General features: G+C 40.0%; 1 protein-coding gene across 1 annotated transcript; it reads left to right on the forward strand.

Annotated features, from left to right (window-relative positions):
* The first annotated feature begins 15 nt into the window (after positions 1-15).
* Positions 16-22,513, forward strand: LOC125975131 (oxysterol-binding protein-related protein 10). The gene is made up of 13 exons (XM_049730296.2): positions 16-392; positions 550-790; positions 2,933-3,111; positions 3,443-3,522; positions 13,960-14,052; positions 14,248-14,566; positions 14,967-15,064; positions 17,352-17,504; positions 19,053-19,563; positions 20,607-20,793; positions 20,973-21,155; positions 21,736-21,889; positions 22,038-22,513. The coding sequence occupies exons 2-13, from the start codon at positions 597-599 to the stop codon at positions 22,080-22,082; spliced, it is 2,196 nt and encodes a 731-aa protein (XP_049586253.1). The 5' UTR covers positions 16-392; positions 550-596; the 3' UTR covers positions 22,083-22,513.
* The last annotated feature ends 372 nt before the right edge of the window (positions 22,514-22,885 follow it).

Below are 22,885 nucleotides of genomic sequence, written 5' to 3' on the forward strand. Positions count from 1 at the left end.
AGTGGGTAAGTAAGGCTTCCACTACTGTACTGTATTATTATTACTGTACGTGCTGCGGTTATTGCACTGCAGACGTCAGCGTCACCGACTGATGACGTCAAACATGGGCTCCACAACATTACATTACAATATTAACAATGGGACAAACTTGCTGAACTCAAAAGTTCAGAGCGCAGGTACAGCATTTAGGGAACCCTCCCCCGATGCAACCCACCCCAAGTAAAAACCCAGCCTGCGATGCCGTAATGTGATGAATAATTAATATCCAGTGACTGTAGGGGGGAGTATTCCGGGCTGGGGGAGTGACCAACCCGGGATTTCCAAAAGGAAAAAACTCGATAACGTCACCACAGATGGAGGGAGGAGGAGGAGGACAGCTCCGCAGTAAATAAGTCAGTATCTCTTCAGTGTCAACACTGTCAGGAGGCAGTAAAGCTCTTACTTGCAGAATTAATGTCGTTATCTCATCATCACTGCATCAATGACTAAAAACTGCAGTTAATCGATGGATCAATCGCTTCCTGTTTCTTTACAAACACTTAAACATAGTAGCCAGCCGTGAACAGACAGAATTGAGCAGCAGCAGAAACGGCAGCATGAGCCGGTCCGTGCATCAAGAGAGCCCTCCCAAATATCCCAACAAGAGGCAAGAACAGCGAGTAGGACCACCTGCTTCCGAGTCCGGGTATGGTGGTGCAGGGTCATCGCCGCATAAAACAGCCCGCAACAAACAGCATCTTGAGGGGGTCCTGAAGAAATATACTAATCTACTGCAGGGCTGGCAAAATAGGTAAGTGAAATGCAGTGTCTTAAAAAACAAACTTTTATTGTAGCCTATTAGATATTGATTTTTGTTTAAGTTGTATGCCTACTTTTTTTTTGAAGATACTAGCTATGTATCATATGTAAACGTAATTGCATTTTATATAGTGTTGCAGGATTAACCAATGATGAAATAACCATTGCCAAAAGCTTAAATAATGATTGATAGATGTCTAAAAAAAAAAATGAATGGAAGGAATTCAGGGGGCTTTGTCATCAAGCAATCAATCCCCAAATCTAGGATTTTTTTTTCTGTTTCATAACAAGTGTTACACCTTAATTCATTTTCATTCATTTTCTACCCATGACTACAAAGACAAGCATTATAAAAAAAATAGATGGATAAATACTATGTGATAAAATTGTAGTCATAGTGCAATTTTATCCATCATAGTACGGTATAATTCCTTATTTTTCTAACGCGTATCCTGTTCAGGATTGCAGATGAGCTTGAACCATCTAATTCTGAACAAAAAACAAGGTACATCCTGTAGCGACCAGTCTTGAATTAACTTAACATTAGGGATGTTCGATACCACTTTTTTCCAGACCGATACCACTACAAATATACAATTCTTGAGTAGTCCCGATATGATACCAAGTCACGACACCACTAGAACTTTTGACACATAAAATGTCCCTCAAAAAATCAGTGACAGATCATTTCAATGAAAGACCTATATATAGCCATTTTCCCTAAAAAAAATACATTTACAATTAATTTCTCTTCCAAGTTACAAAATTATTACTTTGTGAACACAAGGCTGCTCAATGGTTAATGTTAGTCAGAAAGAGACCTCTGTACTTCACTCTGTGTGTTTGCTTTGTACAACTTACAAGAAATAAACGCAAACTCTTGGTGTTTATTGCCGTAAAGGACACACTCTTGCCACAACTGAATGTATGAACCAGCAAACCAATGTCTTCATGAAATAGCTTCAGTGTAACAAATGATGTGCGCATAAAATAATCAAACATACTTAATGACAAGAGAAATGAAACATTTCTGTTTTGCTGTAGTTCATTTCATCGAGGCGTCGATTGTACTGCTGTACACATTTGGCATTATCAGTCTTTTGTTGCAGTCCTTTGAAGAACTGCCACTCTAATGGAGACAATACACTAATTCTCAATGTAATCACTGCCCGAATCACGTTCCAATTCATTCTACAAATATGAAACTCCAGATTTCCATCGGCGCAGCGCTCATAACATTGTGGATGACTGAAACGTGTACTGCAATGTGTCCTAGAAATTTCATCACAGCCAACTTTGTTCATCAACTCCTACTGACTGCATTGCTATATATCATATTTGTAGCCATTCAATTGTTCATGCATGTTTCCATTCATTCCATTTGACATGTTTTTGAAAATCATGTGGGTGGCTGTCCCAGAAACACTGAATGAGTCATCCAGGAAAGCCCTGCACTTGCTGCTTCTCCTGCATCTTCTCTCCCTCTACCCCCCCCCCCCCCCCCCCAACTACAACTCTCTTCTTCTCTATTGTAAACTGTCCAGCTGGATCGATAGAACCATCCAAATGTGTAATGAGCTCCATGATCACACTTTGACAATGTGATGTATACTTAATTCCATACACACACACACACACACACACACACACACATATATATATATATATATATATATATATATATATATATATATATATTTTTTTTTTTTTTTTCTTTCATTTTGGTCACATGCTTTTGCATATTTTTGCACATTTTTAAACCCAACATCAGTAGCTCTCATTTGCATTCCTAGAGAGACTGCGTCGTGACTGTGGGAAAGACTATTAGGTCGAATCTTTCTTTCTGAAGTTGCTCATGAGGTCAAGAGTGAAATGAATTAAATGTATTATTTCCGCCCCATTCGAGAATGCTGACTGAGCATTATCACACTAGCATATTCCCGTTCTCTGCAGCTGGTATTCCCTGTGTTTTGGGTGTGTTAGGTTGTTTACACAATCATAGTGTTGATACTTGACATGGTCTAAAATGGGATGTTAATAAAATGTTGGACACAACAAAGTCCATACATTTGGTCCTCAAAGAACATAAAGGTATTCTGACTTTTCTCTGTTGTTCTTGTGACTTCTCTTGCAGGTATTTTGTTCTTGACCCTAAGATTAGCCGTCTTGACTACTATAGACATGAACAAAACAAAAGCCAGCGACCCCCAAGAGGTTCCCTGTCTCTACTTGGAGCACTGGTTGTCTCCTGCAGTGACTTTCCTTACATGTTTGCTATTCAGTCCCCAACTGGTGAATCCTATAAACTTAGAGGTAAGTGTGACATGTAATACTTAGAGATTCTATAAATAAATATATGAACACATACATGTACAAAACGAGGCAATTTTTGGGGTTGTTTGTTGAGTGTAATTTTTTTGCTCACTATTGAATATACTATATTAACTGTGGATAACCTTTTTCAAATCTCTTTAGGGATCTTGATGTATTTCAAATGTCAGATGGTCATTGTTTAGGTTCCCATGCAATCTTAAAGGTTGTTGGACAAAATATTTTTGAACGATTTAAAAATTTCAATAACGTTTTTGCAGTCTGTGATGCATCCTGGACAGCTGTTTGAGCAGTCTTATTTGTTTGTTTTTAGCATCAAATGCAGAGGAGCAGGAGTTATGGATGACACAGCTACAGCTCTGTTCTCGACATCACTCTGACAATGGAGCTAAGGTACACGCGCACGCACACACGTAGTCATTTTAAACCACCGATTAAATTCTGCATTGATCACAAGACAGCCGTGTTCAATTCCCTTCTCTTTCCTGCTTCCTTATTGGATTGGCTATACTCCAAAGATGTGCTTGGCCAGAGATTTTAGATTTCGAGACACACTGGAGCCAGATTAGATTCCTACCCAGGTGCTGCACTTGTACGATATAGTTTGTTTTATTCAGCCTCATCTACATCTCCTCCACTCAAGCATGTGAAGCAGATGTCGCATCTCGCTAATGGTTTATCCCCCGTGACACAATTTCACCATCACAGGTGTCTTAAAAGCACCACAGGCTCGGGAGTGTGATATATAATATGTCCCGCTGTCTCTAAATGGACAACCAAAATAATCGAGGCACTTTGATGCTGTTGCTTTGTTTTCCACCTTCACCAAATGACTTGATATCTGATGGAAATGATATACTTTTTATCATTGGATTCTATGTAACTACTTTTGTGTGCAAGATTCTCCGCAGAATCTGGCCTCGTGAAAATGACTTGGCGGCATATGGCAGTCATTAGCCGCACTATACAATAAGCCCCACAGTTAGCTAGACATGTGTAGATCATGAGATTGTCATGGGACGGCTGAAGCGGACAAAGGTCATGGGTACGACACAGCAATGTATTCCCAGAGGCACTAAAGACTACATCTTTGTTGAGCTAATGGTCATGAGACGTCCATACTGCCCACTCATAAAGAGTACTCCCTGTGTTCTGTGGTAATGGGATATAACTATGGAATGTTGTTCTTTCTGTCTGGAAACCTATTCGACCATGTACACTTGCCCCTTTGTTTCTCTCTCAATAAATGCACGGCGATTCTCAGAGCAGAGTGCGTATTCTCAGCCACACTTGCTGCGTGTGTTTGGGGTGCGCCCTTCTGCGCAGAAGAAAACGCTAAGCCAAGAAAGACCTACAGTCTCCGAGATTGATTTCAGATAAATGTTGTCAACCCAACATTTTTGGGGGCTCGTCCGGGATTTCCTGAAAATCTGCTCGCTGATCCGAAGAGTGTTGAAGACGCCGAATCCGTGCACGGCAGAGGTCACAGGACGCCTGAAGGAAAGCCCTGGGGAACAATGTTCATCCACCAGGCCGGCGTCCGGTTCAGCACCTCTCGGCAGCGAGGATTGACGGAAACTTCAAAAGAAATCTCTCGGAGACTCGGTGAGACCTTTTTGTTGGCTGCGTGGTTGGGGTATTTTAGTCCCCAGAAAAAGGGTACCCGGGTAAGGACAGCGGAGTCCTTGTTGTGAATTCCAAGTGATAGGAATTCGGTCTACAGATGGAACTTGTAGACGGAAATACACCTCGTTGTGTTAAGAAAATTCCGCGGTGTGAATGTGTGTGAATGGTAGCACGTATCACTCGCTATTGTGCTGCATGTAACATGGTGGGAAGAAATGGCAAATTTCTGTGGAATTCCTCACCAGAAAACTGGTCAAAGCAGGAATTACCACAGAAAGTTGTTATTGCACTAAAGAAACATTCCATCTTTAGAAATCCCTATGATTTAAATGTTGAACTAAATTGATTACAATGGGGGGGGCCGTCAAAGTGTTACTGACAATGTATCAGGGGATGAGAAGTATACGTTAAATAAGTTACCAAACTTGAGGCTGCAAGTATGATTGTCAGACAATGAAGCTATAGTGCGTAGGCGCACTGTTAGGCGTGGCTCAAGAAGAGGAGCCTGAGGCAGAAGCTCCTTCTGCTCCTATGCAAAACATGCATCTAATTTAAAAGACCTGAACCCCCCCCCCCATATGATAGCAAAATATATTATGGTCAGTCAATAAGAACTCCTGTACAAACAAGAAGCATGACCAAGGCTGTTAAATTTCCCCAAAGTATAAATGACGCTGATGTATGCGAATGATACAGTTGTCAAACCTTATTGAAAGGCCAGTAATGTGAGAAAAAATAAATAAAAATAGTAAAACCAAAACATCAAATAGAGGAAGACGTTTGCGCAGCATTGTTTGTTGATGTTGTTTGTGCACTGTGTTTTGTTGTGGGCCTTTGTGTTGTCCTTGTGTTCTCTGTGTGTTTATGTGTGTCTATGTGTTAAAATTTTGAAATTGGCTAAAATAGTGTGCAAGGAAAGTTACTAGACTGGGGTCTATTCGATTTGCACTGCAAGAAAAAATAAAATAAAAAAGGAGACATTAAAAGTGGAAAATGCACTTTTTGGAGAAATTGGGGTAAATACTAAATAAATATGAATATCCATAATAAAAAATGAATAAATACTTAGGAGATGCAACAGAATGATGTTCGAGCAGAATTGAATCAGTTGAAACATGTAGAACTTAGAGGTGAAATATGAATTTTGTAAAATTTTGCAGAAATTTTAATCAATCTTTTATTCGCCAAGTTTGAGCATGCCATACAAAGAAGTAATAATTTAACGTGAAAATATGAATTTTTTAATTTTGCAATTTCGGGAATGTTTAAAAACTTTCCCAGTGTGATTTAAATGGGCTGAATGATGTGAATTTCAAACTGGGACAATGTAAAGGTGAAATGTAGAATTTGCCTTTAAGAATGAGTGGAAGGAAAATTGCCCTAAATCTGCAAATTTTTTGGAAATGAAAAGCTTATGGAATTAATTCAATGCAAGCATCTCTTGAGTGAATTTTTGGAATATGTCAAAATCGGAATGAGTGGGTTGTTTTACCAAGAACCTTGAGATAGGACAGATTCAAATGAGGACTGTGAATTAAAAATGACGTAGTATGACTGTGTGGACAGCTTGAAGAGAGCTTGAGGAGAGTGAGAACAGTGCATGCGTGCGTGCCTGTGTGTGTGTGCGCGTGTGTGAGATGCAAATGAGCAGGAATGAATGACAAGATTTGACTTAAAAAGAAAAAAAAAGATACAGCTTGACTGGTTGACGTTGTTGGAGACTACTATGTGAAAAGTAGTAGAACAACTTTGAAGAAAGAATGATTTTGAGCATATTTAATGCTAAGAAAAGAAAATAGGGCTTATTTCACAGTGGTTGACTGATTATCATGAATTGAATGGCTCGTTTTAGGCTTTCATCTAAAAGTCAAGTCAAGTTTATTCGTATAGCCCTAAATCACAAACAGTCTCAAAGGGCTCCATATAGAGAAAAATTCAAGTTTTCGTCTACAATGATGATAATTGCTTTTGAAACAAAGGAAGTGTAAGGATGAGATTCCTTTCTCCTCATGCAACATTTAGGCCAGAGAGGAAGTGAAGTCAAGTAACAGAAGTTAGGATGGGTAAAAACCAGAAGCAAACTATCTTGGTTTACTCTCAGCGAAAGGGAGAGCAGGGAACAGGTTATATTAGACACACCACGACCTGCCACGAAGAACAACTGATGTTTTTTTTTTTTCCTGTCATTACAGCAGAGCTTGGGCTCCATGCTATGCTGAAATTGCTAACCCACTAACAGGAGTGGCACATGGACAGCCGTTAGCAGTCAAAGATACATTCGCGTGGACACCAAAAGTAGAAGAAGGATTGACAAGATTGAAAATGATATTAGTTCAAACAACAAAGGGTGTGATAATGGATAAGGTGCTATTGACGATGTCAATAACAAAACTGTTTTGCCAAAATGATTTTTAAGGCAACGCCTGTTGTGTCACTTATGTGACAACAGGGGGGAGATGAGTTATTAGTTACCTATTAGTTACCTTTGCTTTAGATTCTTAAAAAAAAAAAAAAAAAAAAAAAAAAAAATTTTAAGCATGCCCTGTTTGTGTGAAACATGATCCACACAGGAACCTAAAAGAAACTCTATATGAAAATTCGAAGATTCGAATAGTGGAGCCTAACAGGAACATGGAAAAAGTGAACAGCTGAGAAATGGCCTTCGATGTACTGGCAGTGAATTATAAATTCAGGACAGTTCAGTAATATCTGTAAAGTGAGCATAACACCATTAATACTGAGGTCAAAATAGAGATGATACTAGGCAAAATTTGGAAACTAGATCAGAAATTGAAGGCTCAAATCAGGAAAGGTGGAAAGGTAATAGAGAGAATGGCATAAAATCAAAGTTAGGAAAACAAAAGATAGATAGTAGCCTGGAAATAGGAGGAGTTTCTGGAAATTACAGTATAATTGAGAGAAATCACAGTTAAGACTTGCAACTTAAGTTTAGGGTAATCTGTCAATTTAAAATGGTTCAAATGAGGTCCATCACAATACATCCGAGCGCTCATGAAGGAAAGGCGCTGTCCTTCTCAGGTAGATTAGATTATTGATAATAGTAGAATTTGAAGTTTGATTAACAGAAGGCACTATGGAATTTATGTCAAATTGGAAGATGATAATTAAGTTTGGTACCCCAGTCTGTTTTTTCAGTATCCATCAGTGACTCTGAGACTCGATCCCGAGACTCCACCGACAGCTGAGAACATCAAGAAAAATGGTGCATGGCTCTAAGGCACCTTTGACCTTTGCAAGAGCAAAGAAGGACTATATTTGTGCTTGGGGGGAGCACAACGCCCTGGAGGAGAACGACATCCTCGGAGGCGGAGTACAAAGAGTGAATGGACTCACAAGATGAGAATGGACTCAGTTGAAAATGGACTCATCCAAGAGTAAGGGATGAGTTGACTCTGAGACTACAACCAAAGATAACAACCTGACAATGAGGTGCGGCGAAAGACACACAAGACCTGAAAGATGCATCAAGACGTTATCAAACTTGGTGGAGCTTGGGTCAGAGTGGATGGAAGCTTGCTTGGGCACTGAGTTTGACACAACTGAGGAGTCTTGCTAAAAGATAAACAAATAAGGAACAAATTGTGTAGTGTTACGAAGAAAGAAGAAGTATCATAGTCAGAGGATAAATTTGGATGAAACAGATAGGCTAAAATTGTAAGAAATAAGAGTAGAATCACATTTAGCCCATCCAGCTTAACAATTAGACATTTAGTCATTAACAGTTCGGAGAAGGAAAAATAGGGCATTAGGATCTACTAGGATGCAGTCAAAAGGTGATTAGATTATTCAATGGAGGTAATTAATAAAGTAGAAGTTAATCACACCTCATAGGGAAATTCTGGTGTCAAAACAAAAAGTTTGATAAGATCAAGGAATAACAGCCATGAAAACTTTTGACAGTTAAGAATAACACTGCATGAGACTCACACCAAGTGACAGTGAACGCGATGACAAATGTGATAGGACTCGGAAAACAAATGCCTTAACATGGCAAAGTGAAAATAATGTAGTGGAGTAGACTGTTGGAGGAAGACTTTTGAGTATCTTTACCCAGGTGCTCGATCAGAACGATGGATTAGGACAAGATTATTTAAGGACCTACTGAGGCTGCTTCTTTCCCCATGCTCACCCATGAACATGCTCAGCAGTACAAATGACTGAATTTTTAGGCATTTAATTGGCAATTTTACAGTAAAGGTCCGGTACGAATGTACGAAATATTCACTTGGGAAGAACATCCAGAAATGAAGGGTTTACCGTTAATATTCGCTGATTGCCTGTTCACTTACACATACTAAATTTGTTTGTTGTTGTATGAGTGATAGATGCAAATGGATTGGCGCTTGTGTGGTTACGAATATGTGTGTGTGTGTGTTGAGGGCAGTATGAAAGGCCAAAGTATTTTGTGGTTGGTATGAAAGGGTCACAGTTGAGGGTGAGATTCCTCTCACCTGAGACGGGAACACCCAAGCGTGATGACTAACAGCCGATGGTTAATCAAAGGCACCATGAACAACAAAAATAGTTCATGGAGAAGGCCGAATTCAGCAACACGGATGGACAAGACAGGACTGATATCGAACACTAGGACGATGGACATATGACATGACGAACCTGAACTCACCCGACAAGGTGACAGACTATGTAGATGACAACCATACATATGGAACTTAAGCTTGCTTGTGGCAAGTGCGAGCTTGGCTTTGTTTCTGTGTGTCACTTGACTTATTGCAGCGTCAACCGACAGCCAAGGAGCAGATTGCTGGTTGTTTTATAACTTGTATTACTTTTGCAGGTTGTCGATTGCAGTCTTGGAAAGTTTATGTTGAATTCACGTGAAAATGTTAACCCTAACCCTTTTGATTTTTATGATGATTGATGATTTTCAGGACGGAATCCCCGTGCGCCATGATTCATGGTGTGTCTATTTTCATTCAGTAGATACTCGATGCCGGTGTAGTTTTGTGAGCACAAGTGTCCGTTGTTGGTATTGCCGAGTGTGAGGTGCACAGTCAATTTTCAGGAACTTGGGGATGACGATCCTGGATGACTGCAAGATTCGACAGGACTGGCTGCAAGACGTGATGATGTGGTAGGACGTTTGCCGGTTCCTTTTTAAATACCTAATGACACATTGGCCGAATGTGTCAAAGGGGGGTGGAGTTACGTTTGAGTGCGTAAGTAGATACATATAAAATTTAATTGTGACATTCAATGCTTTTTTGGATTCACTTGTTTTGGAGGCTTTAACAGGACGTGCCAGAATTCAACAGGCAGCAGTCACAGGAGAAATCGTGCGAGACTGACAGCACGATGAGAAATAAGGAAGATAATTCATAACTCCTGGGGGGAGTGTTGTTGTTTGTTTGTTTGTTTTAGGTTCACGCGGGCCTCTGGATCGTAGGAGTAGATGCAGGGACGCTTGGAGGTTCTATTGAACACTCCGATGAGACAACGACCACCAATCACCCCCGTGCCCCGAACAACCACAAAGGAGAAGAATTGTTTGCTGACGACTGGTTATGGAGATGTCGATTACTAGGGAAGTCCTGGACGCTGACCGGGGCCTGGGAAGAGACTCTGAGGACAGTGAAGTGGACATAAAGATCTTGGATGGACAACAGGCCCTGGGCAGTGATCCCAGAGCAATTCATCGACAGACACATACATATGCAAGGGGGGCAAAACTAAGAGCATTTCAACTTTGCAGTATGCTGTGATATTGTGTCAATATTATGTCCTTCATTACTTTATCAAATGACCACATGCGGCATTATTTTAATTAGTCACATGACTAAAGGGTTGACATCAGCATCTGCTGTCCAGAATATCATGTTGGCCCAGTGTGAACAAGATGAGTGGGACCGCCTTGCATAAATCGCCTACCTGTCTATTTTTCTTGACGATCCAGAACAAAATACATTCCATTATAACGAACATAGCCAAAGCCGGATGAAGGGCTGTAGTTCTGATAAACTCTGGAATGTAAACTTTCATGCTTTTTGATGGTACTATACTATATTGTGTAAGCATATACTCATTTATACACATATGTAGTTATTTGTTGATGTTTTGTTTTCCATGAATTCCAATGTTAAACAGGGGGGAATGATGGAAATGATATACTTTTTATCATTGGATTCTATGTAACTACTTTTGTGTGCAAGATTCTCCGCAGAATCTGGCCTCGTGAAAATGACTTGGCGGCATATGGCAGTCATTAGCCGCACTATACAATAAGCCCCACAGTTAGCTAGACATGTGTAGATCATGAGATTGTCATGGGACGGCTGAAGCGGACAAAGGTCATGGGTACGACACAGCAATGTATTCCCAGAGGCACTAAAGACTACATCTTTGTTGAGCTAATGGTCATGAGACGTCCATACTGCCCACTCATAAAGAGTACTCCCTGTGTTCTGTGGTAATGGGATATAACTATGGAATGTTGTTCTTTCTGTCTGGAAACCTATTCGACCATGTACACTTGCCCCTTTGTTTCTCTCTCAATAAATGCACGGCGATTCTCAGAGCAGAGTGCGTATTCTCAGCCACACTTGCTGCGTGTGTTTGGGGTGCGCCCTTCTGCGCAGAAGAAAACGCTAAGCCAAGAAAGACCTACAGTCTCCGAGATTGATTTCAGATAAATGTTGTCAACCCAACAATATCTATCCCCTTTGGTTTTCATCTCACTGCTGAAAGCCTTCCATCTGCTCAGTCTTCTCCACTCGCAGCTGTACCAAGGGCTTGATATATTTAAGCATATCTTAGTGTGGTTCATTTGCTAATGTGCTGTGTGAGGACTATGTGTACCGTGTTTAACTTGGAAACCATGTGACCATTATTATTATCAAATGAGAGGTTTCATCAGAGTGGAGCGGTGGCGACCTGGATCCATTATCTATCTGAAAGCATTCACCTTTTCGGACCTTGGAATGATGCTAAAAGAAATTCTTGATGAGCCTATTTTTCTATAATGAACATATTTGTTCTACTCATGTCTCTTTCCTAATGGGCGGATAAATGCCACACAATTGTCTTGCTCTTGCGTGCGTTTTGGACTTATGATGGCAGCGGTGTAGCCTGAAGGTGCAGTGGGTGCAAAGCCAGAAAGGAATTAGGTTATGTCGCAATTGCCTCTCACCCTACATCTCCTGCACTTCCTTTACTTCCTGATTTTTAAAGATGTCACAAGGTATCACAGATAAAAGATAAATGTTGATTATTTATTTGAATTCAGAGGTATTGTTTTGCATCAGTTAAATTATGAATAGAGAAAGAGGACTTGGAAATATGTGAACAGAAGTCAGTGAAGGAGAATAAAAGATTTGGAAAAAGTGAAGAAGTGTTGTTGAGTTTTATATAAAGTCTTGATTATAGGGGTGAGAGACGAGAAACTGTAGTGCGAAAAAGAGAATGTAAGGAATGAGAAAATGATGTGTGAAAGCCGCAGAGAAAATTAAAAAGGTGTTGAGAGGAGAATGCAAGATTCTTTCCAAATCTTTAAATAAAATCGACACACTTGTGTTTTAATTAGAAATCTTGCCACAGTTTATCTTACTTGGCTTTTGTCTTTCTTTTGCAGTGATAAAGTGAACTCGCTATTTTGTATTTGGGTGTGATGAATCCAAGTCTATATTTGGGTACATCAGGACTTTCACTGTGAATGTGTCTTAGCATCTTTCGCTCGCTGTCAGAGGAGTGATGACTCACCCTCCCTTGAGAATGACACGTGTTGAGGGAGGCTGTCTGAGAGTGTGTGGCAGTGTATAAAAAGACTCACTTCAACTCTGCCTCTGTTTTAGCCAACCTACATTTTTGTGTTTAACTGTCGTTCTTGTCTCTGTTCCATGCAAGAGAGGAACACGGTCTGCATAAAGCTTTGGTCAAATTATATTCTGCTGTTAGACTTTTTTGTATGTAGGACCATGACATACGTGGATATGAGCCACATAAGTGAGTTGTGTGCTGATCACTGCTCACATTTTGAAGATCAAATTTGGCCTGATTGCAATGGTATGTGAGATCTTAACATGGACCAAGACTGTTATTAACATACCTCAAGTTGGCTCATGGTAAAATAAAAAAAAAAGAATCATAGAAACAACAATCCCAATGATGTTGACCTAAATAAATAATGAAGCTTTGCTACTGAAAGGTGAGTATAAAAATAAAACCATAGTGGAGTGTTTTAGTTGAAAGTGACCTCTAAAAAGACCAATGACTATTTTATGCCCTATAAATAAATAATCAAGCATTGAACTGTATTCTGAGTTGATGAGCATCAGTATTTGTGTTTGCGCGAAAGCACCGGTCAGGATCTTAGCCCTTTCGCAATGCCTTTTTAAAACCTGACTTGGAAATGACAATATTTCAGATTGCATCAAAAACTGTACCACCGTTGTGATTTATGCCATTTAGAGTAATTTATAATATTTCTCTGGGAATAAAAAAATACTAGTGTAATCAATAGTGCACCGTTTCATGGATTACTGCAGGATGTGATTATTATTCATCATCACAGTTCATCTCTATTCATTAAATAAGCTCATGTCCCAGTTGAGGTACTCGGAAGCCATTGCCAGTCCTAATTACATTCAAGGGTCACAGGAAACACTCATTATTTCTCCTCATATGAGTCTTCTTCTCTGTCAATTCCATTGCTCTGCCTGGGTACGTCATTGAGAGATTGGAAATTTTTCTACCTCCACCATGTGGAAAAAAAGCAAGAATGAAAGAATATCTCTGTTTTGATTAGCGTTGGTTTGTTTGTCAATTAAAAGGGCAAATGTGCCCGGCAAGAACAGACATCTATTCATTTTCTAAACCGCTTACTCTGTTCAGGGTTGCAAAAAGTTCTGTCATGGACAGAATTTAAATTAACAATTAATCTATGGCTGTTTTTGTACGCAGGCCAAAACCCAGTCTAATTTAAATAGTAGTCTTTCAGTGCCATCTTGTGGCATTTTGGAGCTATATTGAAATTAGTTGGCACAGTTCATATGTCATAGTGCTTTGCCACACACACTTTTGAGGCTTTTTGGTTCCAAGGAACTATGTTGGAGTTGCTATCATTCTACAATACTGAACCTTTTTCAGGTGGTGAATTACTCACTATTTTTTTACACCGAATAGCAGGTTTGCCACCAGCAATATTGTCTTATCGGGTCTGTTTGTGTGTAGGGGATTACTGCGGCACAAGAGGAACAGAAGATCCTGGTCAACTCCAATGAAACTCTACCCCCAAGAGCTGGACCGCTTTCCTGTCTCAATGAGGTAATGAACACCTTCAATCCAATTTGACTACTGACATAAGAACCTGCTCACACAAACACTTCACCGACAACTTCCATTATATTGACAACAAAGAAGGAAGATTATCAGCGAGATGTCCCAAAATAGTGTTTTTTTTCTCGGGGAAATAAGAACATGTTTGCCAGGCTTCTCATGCTTTGTCCTCTTCTTTTTTAGGACTTACTCCTTTTAAAAGCTACTTCTGCAGCAACATTGAGCTGCTTGGGTGAGTGTCTCACTTTGCTACACCACAACGTGCGGGCCCACAACCAGAACCAAAACCATCATTCAATGAGTTTAAGTGAGGCAGCCCCTGCAGAGAGAGCCAAGTCCTGGAGTCAGCGCTGCAGCCCTAACGTGCACCAGATGGAACCCGCTAGCCTCAAGTCGACTGGTCAAAGTCCATTTCACCATGTTATTGGCAGCCAAAGTCCCAAACATGGTAGCTACAGTAGGAGTCAAGAGATGGACCACAACCACATCCAGAGTCACACAGGTGAGCTGAGTGATGATTCTGGTCAGATTGTGGTTTTCTTGCATCTCTGATTTAAACATTTTTACACATTTGATGACCACTGTTATTTATATTAATGACTTTTGTTGTTGTGGTGTTAATCAAGTGTCAATTTTTACCGTATCGCTACAGGATCGTATGCCTTGTGCGACCCTGAACTTTCCTATCTCAGTCCATGTTTAGTCATTGGAGACAGCAATCTCCATTTTTATATCACCATTGAAAAGAAAAATAAAGTGGTTTTCCAATAGAATACAATTTATTTCCAAAAAAGAAGTGCTGCTTCTTCCACCTTACCACAAATACAAAATTACCTATTTATACTTTACTTTTAATGACTAAGGAAGTCCTCTTCGTTTTCTAATTTGGTATCACTCTGCAGATAGCTCGACTGGATGGATCAGATCTCCTCAGAAGCAGATGACAAATGATGCATCAAAAGCGGTCACGCTCACTAACCAGTCCCAGCATCACGTTGAGGTATCGCACATTCTGTTCAATTACACCATATCAGAGCTGCAACAAATAGTTAGAGAGATGACAATATTTGAGAATTTGTGTGAGTCTTTGTGTGCACTGTATTCAAAATACAAAACAAGCCTAAAGATTGTCATTTATGACACATTTTCATACAAAGTTCTTATTTTTTTTAGTCAAAACAGCTTATTATATATGCAAAAAAAAAGCTGCAGTGGCCGCAAATATTGTTACTACATCTCTCCTACCAATGATAAATCTTGCTTGAAACATTCGCTGGCTGGGTGCACCTCTTTGTCAGTCCTGCAGCACGAAATGATGGACAAACAATTTCACACTCTCCAAACCCTCATAACGCATTAACTGGATGTTCCTCATGTGGAAGAGTAAAGAGCAAACGCTGTGAGATAAATGGGAATGACAAATAATTTTAGTTGCAGCAGCTCTGCAGAGGAGAGGATTTGGCCTTGATTTGTTTTTAGAAGCGAATCAAGGTGTACTTGACTGCTGTCAGAGTCTCTCCAGGTACTTTCAACCTTTCTGATCCTTCTAAATGTGTATCTATCAACAGGGGGCGCTCTGTATTTCTCTAACCATTGCACCCTAACCCTAACCCTAACCAATGCAGTATAAACAGATTGGAGCAGACAAATGAAAATGTGTACTGGCGGAAGATTTATCTTTAAATATGTAGTTAATATAAACATAAACATGTGGCAGAGTATCAAGGGGTCTGCAAATACTACATCTGGGTGAAAAATGGCCCAAAATTCCAAATCTGAAAATTTCACCCCAGTTGCACATTGCTCTTTCCCTGCATATATAAGCAATTAAAAACCTTTTGGGGGCATGACAGTTACAGATTTTCCAATATGTGCAAGATTTGGGTAAAATCCAAAGCATAGCAAGTGTGTGGTACAGTCTGGTCCTGATTAATAAAATGATATGCCAAATATGTGATGCAAATTCATGTAATTGATTTGAGTTCCTGTTGTATTTTGTACACCTAGCTACATCTGCACACTTTTGCAGTACTTGCTTGTCTGAAAGCATATTTATCGTTGGTTATTAATTTGACTAAAGATATTCCCAGGCTATCTACTTTCCCAGAAGAAGTTGTTCCTCAGGTCATATCTGCATCTCTTTTTTTGGTTCTGCTATTTGCTGGTTGTGGCTGGTAGTGTTAACTGAAGATGATTGTTTCTGTTGTTGTGATATCGGCTGAGTAGATAAAGTAACAAATCACTTACAATAATCAATTTAAAAAAATAAAAGCCACATCAGCAAGGTCTTAGCTGTGGAGCAAGCGAAAACTCAGACATCACACTACACTTAATATCATTTTAAAACAGTGTATTATGTCTATATTCATAGACATGTTACCTACCTAAGGAAGCTTTGTGTTAAATTGTGTCTTGCATAATGTTTTTGACATTTACTTCTTGTATGTTGTTATAAGGGACAAGTGGAACTACTGTTGGTTTTTATTTATTTCCACTTACATTGCTACAGATGAAACGAGAAGTAAAACTTGCAACAAGGAATCCATTGTTCGTATTTATAATATCAGAATATGTTGTAATGAATGTATCTCCTGTGTTGTTTCTCAAGACTTCAAAAGAGAGCAAAAACAAATGTTATTGCCGTTAATAGCATTAAAAAAAAAAAAGAAGTGAAACCAGTCTAGAGTAGGCAGAATGCCTAAGGGAAATGAAAGACTGATGGAGTGAGGGGAGCTATTAAAGTAGGCCGAGTTGTGATGTACATGGTGAGTGTGTAAGAGGCGGGGCTTATGTGTAAAGCTGGATGGCGAGACAGAAACCATCATAAGCATCAGTGTTAATCTGCTGCTCAAAAACACACAAAGAGGCAGACATTCTGTCTCTTGCTACCTATTCCTATTCCCTACCTGTACTTTTTTTTTTTAACTTTGCTGGACATGAAATCCAACAGGACTCCTCTGCCTGCAGTGGCTGACTTCAAGCCGAGCCAAGTGAGTGGTTCTGAGTACGAACGGTGTGTTTACAGAGTGCAGTAATTTACAGAGCAAACTTGGCATGGTGCTCTACACTGATGAATGGATATTTCACCGCACTTGTGCTCGTGTTAAGAAAGGTCAGAATGCTCTAAAATCATTATGAAGTGTGCATTTGCAGTGGTTTTGGATTTTTAGAAGGAGTTACAAACAACTCTGTATAACATGTGTTGCAACTTCCAAGTCAATGTTTAAGAACAGCAAACTAGCTTTTTAATTTGAATAAAAGCATTGGCAAAATATGTGCATTTGCAGGGAAAGCCCAACAGCCCAGAGAGCCTGGATCCCAGTGCCGAGACCACAGACACAGAAGACAACGATGAGGAGGACCTGGGAGTTCTCGATGAGCAGCGAAGTATAATCCTCCATCTACTGTCCCAGCTCAAACTTGGAATGGACCTCACTAAGGTGAGTTTCTCATCCTTGGCTTCTTTAGATGACTTTACCTTCCCTATGGAAGAGCCTCTGTATAAACATGACAGTGAAAAAAAATGTGCAGGTCGTATATGCAGCTGAGTTAATTTGGGGGACATGGCTGATAAAGTCAATCAGGTTTCGATTGTTATAGTCCAAGTCCTTTGCTTTCTAGTGTTATCAACCTTTAGGCTTTTGGTTGTATGCTGCAATCACATGGCTTCTGCTCAGGTGACTGTGGTGACTCTTTCAGACCAATGAGCTAATGTGATTATCAATGGCCCGCTGCTCTGGATCACTAGAAGAATGTGCTGATGGAATAGAATACAAGAAAGACAAGGATTTAGACTGTGTTTCTCAAGCGGCGGAAGTGTCAACAGAGTCATCCACTCCCAAAATCAGTCGTCATCGGCCTATCTGCTGCATCAGCTAGGCTCGAGCTCCCACTGCAACCCAAAATAGAATGCGAGAGAGAAAGTGGATTGTGTTTAGTTGGATCATATTGGTAGCTTTTTCAGGGTCCACTGGTACCGGCCAATCTGTGCAATGTTCGGTCACGCTCGATTCTCAAAGTCAGAGTTTTTGACTGGTGTGAGTGCCCTGTGGCCTACATGTGATGTCAAGTATAATCAATGCAGTTGTTCCTGCTGCCACTTGTGAATGACTACTTGAATCACACAAATAAGCAGAATGAATTTAATTTGATCACATATAGGGAAGTTGCAGTTACTATGTATTATGAAACGATGACATGTAATTAGGAAGCATGGGCGAATGCAGCAAGGGAGAGGAGAGGGGTAACTACCCCGAAGCACACAACGATCGTTGCGCAGTCGATCGTCCCACATTATTAAGCTTCACATTTACATGGCGCTCAAAGTCAACTACTGCATACTCGAGTTGACCTCAAAGCGCGATGCATTGCCACAGTTTCCCATCGTCCATGGCTGAGATTCATTTAGACAAAAGTAGTGCTTTTCTGACATTTTGTGGCAGAAAAAAAAAGGGAATTTTAAACCATTTTGGGGGAAGGGTCAATTTCTCGCTGATTTGCTGGGCTTGCTCTGGTTACCTTGCAAATACCAGAGGTTCATTCTAAGCGGGCAACTGTCACAGATGTCAGTTAAATATAGTCAATAAGATCATTTGGGAAACAGTGGCACTGAACTCTCCAAATTGCTCAGCCCTCGACTCCATTGAGCTTCACTACCTCATCATTTCTCAGTCGCCTGTTTAGATTTGAATGTGTTTGCATCCAAGAAAAATATATCAATGTGCTAAGCAGAATTTGCATTTGTGATACAAGATTTGCATTTCAGCACTGACAATCCACTGTGGAGTTTGCATGTTACCCCTGTGCCAGAGTGTGTTTTCTCCTGGTACTACAGCTTCCACCCACATTCCAAAAATATAAATGTCACCCAAAAATAGCTGAGATAGGCTCCAGCTCTCTCGCAAACTTAATTTGGCCCAGCAGAAAATAGATGGAGAATTAATCAAATAGAATAGCTTAAGTCTTTCCATCTTCTCTTTCCCTCACAGGTTGTCCTCCCTACATTCATCCTAGAGAAGCGCTCTCTACTGGAGATGTATGCCAATTTCATGGCTCACCCTGACATCTTCCTCTCTATCACAACTGGATCGACATCAGAGGAGCGCATCATCCGCTTTGTTGAGTACTATCTTACTGGCTTCCATGAGGGCCGGAAGGGCGCGGTAGCCAAAAAGCCCTACAACCCCATCCTGGGTGAAACCTTCCACTGTACTTGGTGTGTGCCTCGGGACTGCGTTCGTTCCCTCAGAGCCAGCAGCTGCACGGCTCCCAGATCAGCAGTCACGACTTCAAACTCTTCACAGAGGGGGACAGAAAGTTGCAGTGGGGTAAAATCCGACTGTTACCAGATTCGCTTTGTGGCAGAGCAGGTGTCTCACCACCCGCCTGTATCAGGCTTTTACTACGAGTGCAAGGAGAAGAGGATGTGTGTGAATACTCATGTATGGACCAAAAGCAAATTCTTGGGAATGTCTGTTGGAGTTTCAATGGTTGGAGAAGGTAAGATAACATTTTATCTATCTATATATATTTATTTCTCTCTTCTCTCTCTCTCTCTCTCTCTCTCTCTCTCTCTCTCTCTCTCTCTCTCTCTCTCTCTCTTCTGCTTGACATAGTTTTGGTTGACTCTGTGTGTTTGTGTGTACATGTGTGAGCGCATGTGTGTCTTGGGGAAGGAAACAGATGTGAATACATTTGACCTGGACATAAGACAGCTGGCTGTTACATAAGCATCAGGGAGGAAGGGGGGCAAAGTATGAAGCGCGCACAATAGGGACGAGGCAGACGTTTGAAAACTCACAATATACTGTAATTGAGGTCGAGCTAAACTGACATGGACCCTCTTAAATATTGTTTTTTTACTTTATTTCTTTGACATATAGATTGCATTTTAAAATTGAAACATGACACATTTAAAGTGCACAATTGCCCTTGCTAGGAAGCTGTGCGTAAAGAATGTTTATTTATTCATGGTGGATTTAGAGCAGTGGTTCCCAACCAAGGTGCTGAGGTGCCTTGGGACATTATCGGCAATAATGAAAATTTTATTATATTACAAAATGGTTGATAGTCTTCCCGGGGTCGTCAAGTACTACAAAGGTATCCAAATTAAATTAATTAAATTTAAAATACTCAAGATAATAAAATGTAAGAACACAAAACCAAGCAAACAATCGCTTTTATTACAAATATATTGCATATTTTATTACAATTATAAATACTGTACATAAAATCAATCAAACAACCACACACAAAAATTGGGAAAAAGAATCACTACAGGATAAAAATGAAATATTTTAGTCAATCGAGGGAAATCAATCTGTTGGTGTTTGGGGTTTTTTTCGGTATTGAACTTTGATTCAGTTCAATTCAATAAAGATGTGTACTGCATCACTTTTAAAATTATTTGCGCTCTCTACTTTTTTCCTCTAGCACATTGTTAGCAACCAGTTCCGGTCCACTTTGCTGGACATCTAAATGAAAAATCGGTTATCCTTATCAGAGCATTTCATCCACCCATGTCTCCGCCCTGTTGTTCCCAGGTGTACTGCATCTGCTAGAGCATGATGAAGAATATGTGTTCACACTTCCTTGTGCCTACGCTCGCTCCATTCTGGCCGTGCCATGGGTGGAGCTGGGGGGAAAGGTTACAATCAGTTGTGCCAAAACTGGGTACTCAGCCACAGTCACATTCCACACCAAACCGTTCTATGGAGGGAAAGTTCACCGGTAGGTGACACGCATTTTGTATGAGTTTTTAATAGCCTATTGTCCTTGTCTATAAGACAAGCCCAAAGCAATATTTGTCCATTAAGACATGATTTTGACTCAATCACAAAAACAGCGAAAATGCGATAGAACACTTCACTCCAAATGTTTTCCTCAATGGAACAAATTTACTTTTACAGAGTAACAGCTGAGGTCAAGCACAATCAAACAGGAAACGTAGTGTGCAAAGTCCAAGGCGAGTGGAACGGCGTGCTGGAGTTTACCTACAGTAATGGAGAAAGTAAAGTGATTGACACCTCCAAGCTGCCCGTCATCAAAAAGAGGATCAGACCAATAGAGAAGCAGGAACAAAATGAGTCACGGTGAGTCAATCGGATGCATGGAAAAAAATGAATACAAAAATTTGGTGATTATTATATTTTTGTAGAAAGTGTTCCAAAACATAAGTAGTGACCATGACTTTTGTCCATCTTTAGTTTTGAACAGAAGTCAAACATTTGTGGGCAAGCAACATAAAATGACACGGAGGCCTGGACTGACTGCAGAGCCACTTTTTTCTCTTTTATACAAAAAGTACTTGTAGGTGTTCTGCCAGTACAAAGTGACCACTGGCAAGTCACTAGTGTATGTGCATGTTTCTTCCCAATTTGCCAGAAACAAACTCCATGACTGGCCTAAGTGCTTAGTCTCCAAATGTTCAGATTCTACTCACAGCCTCCCACTGGGCGGCCTGATTGGCATTTACCAGACAACAGAAACAAACAGAAAAACCTGACATAGATTCTGCAGAAGTGGAGAACATTTTGCTGGCTGCAGCATCCTCCACTGACTGGTTTTGAATTTATTTGTGTGAGAAAAAATAGGAGACGCAATAAGTGAAGCTGTACTAAGCTTTTCTGGGGTGTAAATAGCAACCACGCATGTTTTGTGTGCTGAGTCTAGGCGCCTTTGGCAGCATGTAACAGCATCTCTGCGGGCAGGAAGGATGGATGAAGCCGCGGAACACAAACAGCGCCTTGAAGAGAGGCAACGTAGCGAGGACAAACAGAGAGCTTCCACCAAAACTCCTTGGAAACCCAAATATTTTATCAAAGAGGTGAGGAATAATATAAATACAGTGAATCCTTCCCCGAAAAAGCAGCTAGGAATCAATTATTTGTTTGTTTGTTTGTTTGTTTGTTTGTTTGTTTGTTTGTTTGTTTGTTTGTTTGTTTGTTTGTTTGTCTGTTTGTTTGTTTATACAGGGTGAAGATTGGGTATACCACAACCCACTATGGAAAGTTCATTGAACAAAAGCCATCTCAGAAAACAAGTGGAATAATCAAAGAAGAGGGTCCGCCATCAATCGCAAAAAGAGAAATAGGACAGCAAAGCTTTCAGACAAATTACATCTAATTGTAATGATGGAATGGTTCGGAGGTCGGATGGACGGACGCATAGTTGTGTCTTTAATGCTTTTGAGATTACTGTACCAATGTAAATGAGTGAAATGACACCACTTGTGCGACCTTAGGTCTTTATTCAAATTAATACAGTAATGAAAACAGCACTGCTTAGTGTGCCACATGTTTTCATGTCTACATTCTTGTAATTAATAAGTAACCCAAACAGCTCGTTTGGTTCCACCAGTCATCCTCTGGTGGATTTAATTTAAACTTTCCTCTGAGGATACTTTTTCACATTTGTATAAATGTTGGTTGTAATAAAAACAACAATAACAGGTTTTGTCATTATACAAATGTTTTTTCCCTTGAGCAGGGGAGCAGATTCCAACAAAAACCTACAAACCCGTAAGTTTAGATTTGTCATGTATTAAATACACACTATATTTCTATACAACTGCATTCCAACTTTATTCATATAGCACATTTCACAACAACTGCAGGTCTAACAGAGCGCTTTACATATAAAATAATCATACGACACAGAAAATTAAAATCCAGTAGTATACATATAAAGTAGACCCCAATAGAACAATAGCAACAAAGTCAGTCTTATTTTGGGTCAAAAGCCAAATAATAAATAAAGAATAAATAAATAATTTGCTTGTCTCATATGGGGACAAAAACACAACAACAAACATTTCAAGTTC

Source organism: Syngnathus scovelli, chromosome 9 (genome assembly GCF_024217435.2).
Source record: "Syngnathus scovelli strain Florida chromosome 9, RoL_Ssco_1.2, whole genome shotgun sequence".
Lineage (NCBI taxonomy): Eukaryota > Metazoa > Chordata > Actinopteri > Syngnathiformes > Syngnathidae > Syngnathus > Syngnathus scovelli.

Excerpts from the sequence above, each read along its gene's own strand:
- LOC125975131 (XM_049730296.2), top strand. The coding sequence starts at position 597 with ATGAGCCGGTCCGTGCATCAAGAGAGCCCTCCCAAATATCCCAACAAG. Across the intron at positions 14,567-14,966 it reads CCACATCCAGAGTCACACAG|ATAGCTCGACTGGATGGATC; the intron begins GTGAGCTGAGTG and ends ATCACTCTGCAG. Across the intron at positions 20,794-20,972 it reads TATGGAGGGAAAGTTCACCG|AGTAACAGCTGAGGTCAAGC; the intron begins GTAGGTGACACG and ends TTACTTTTACAG.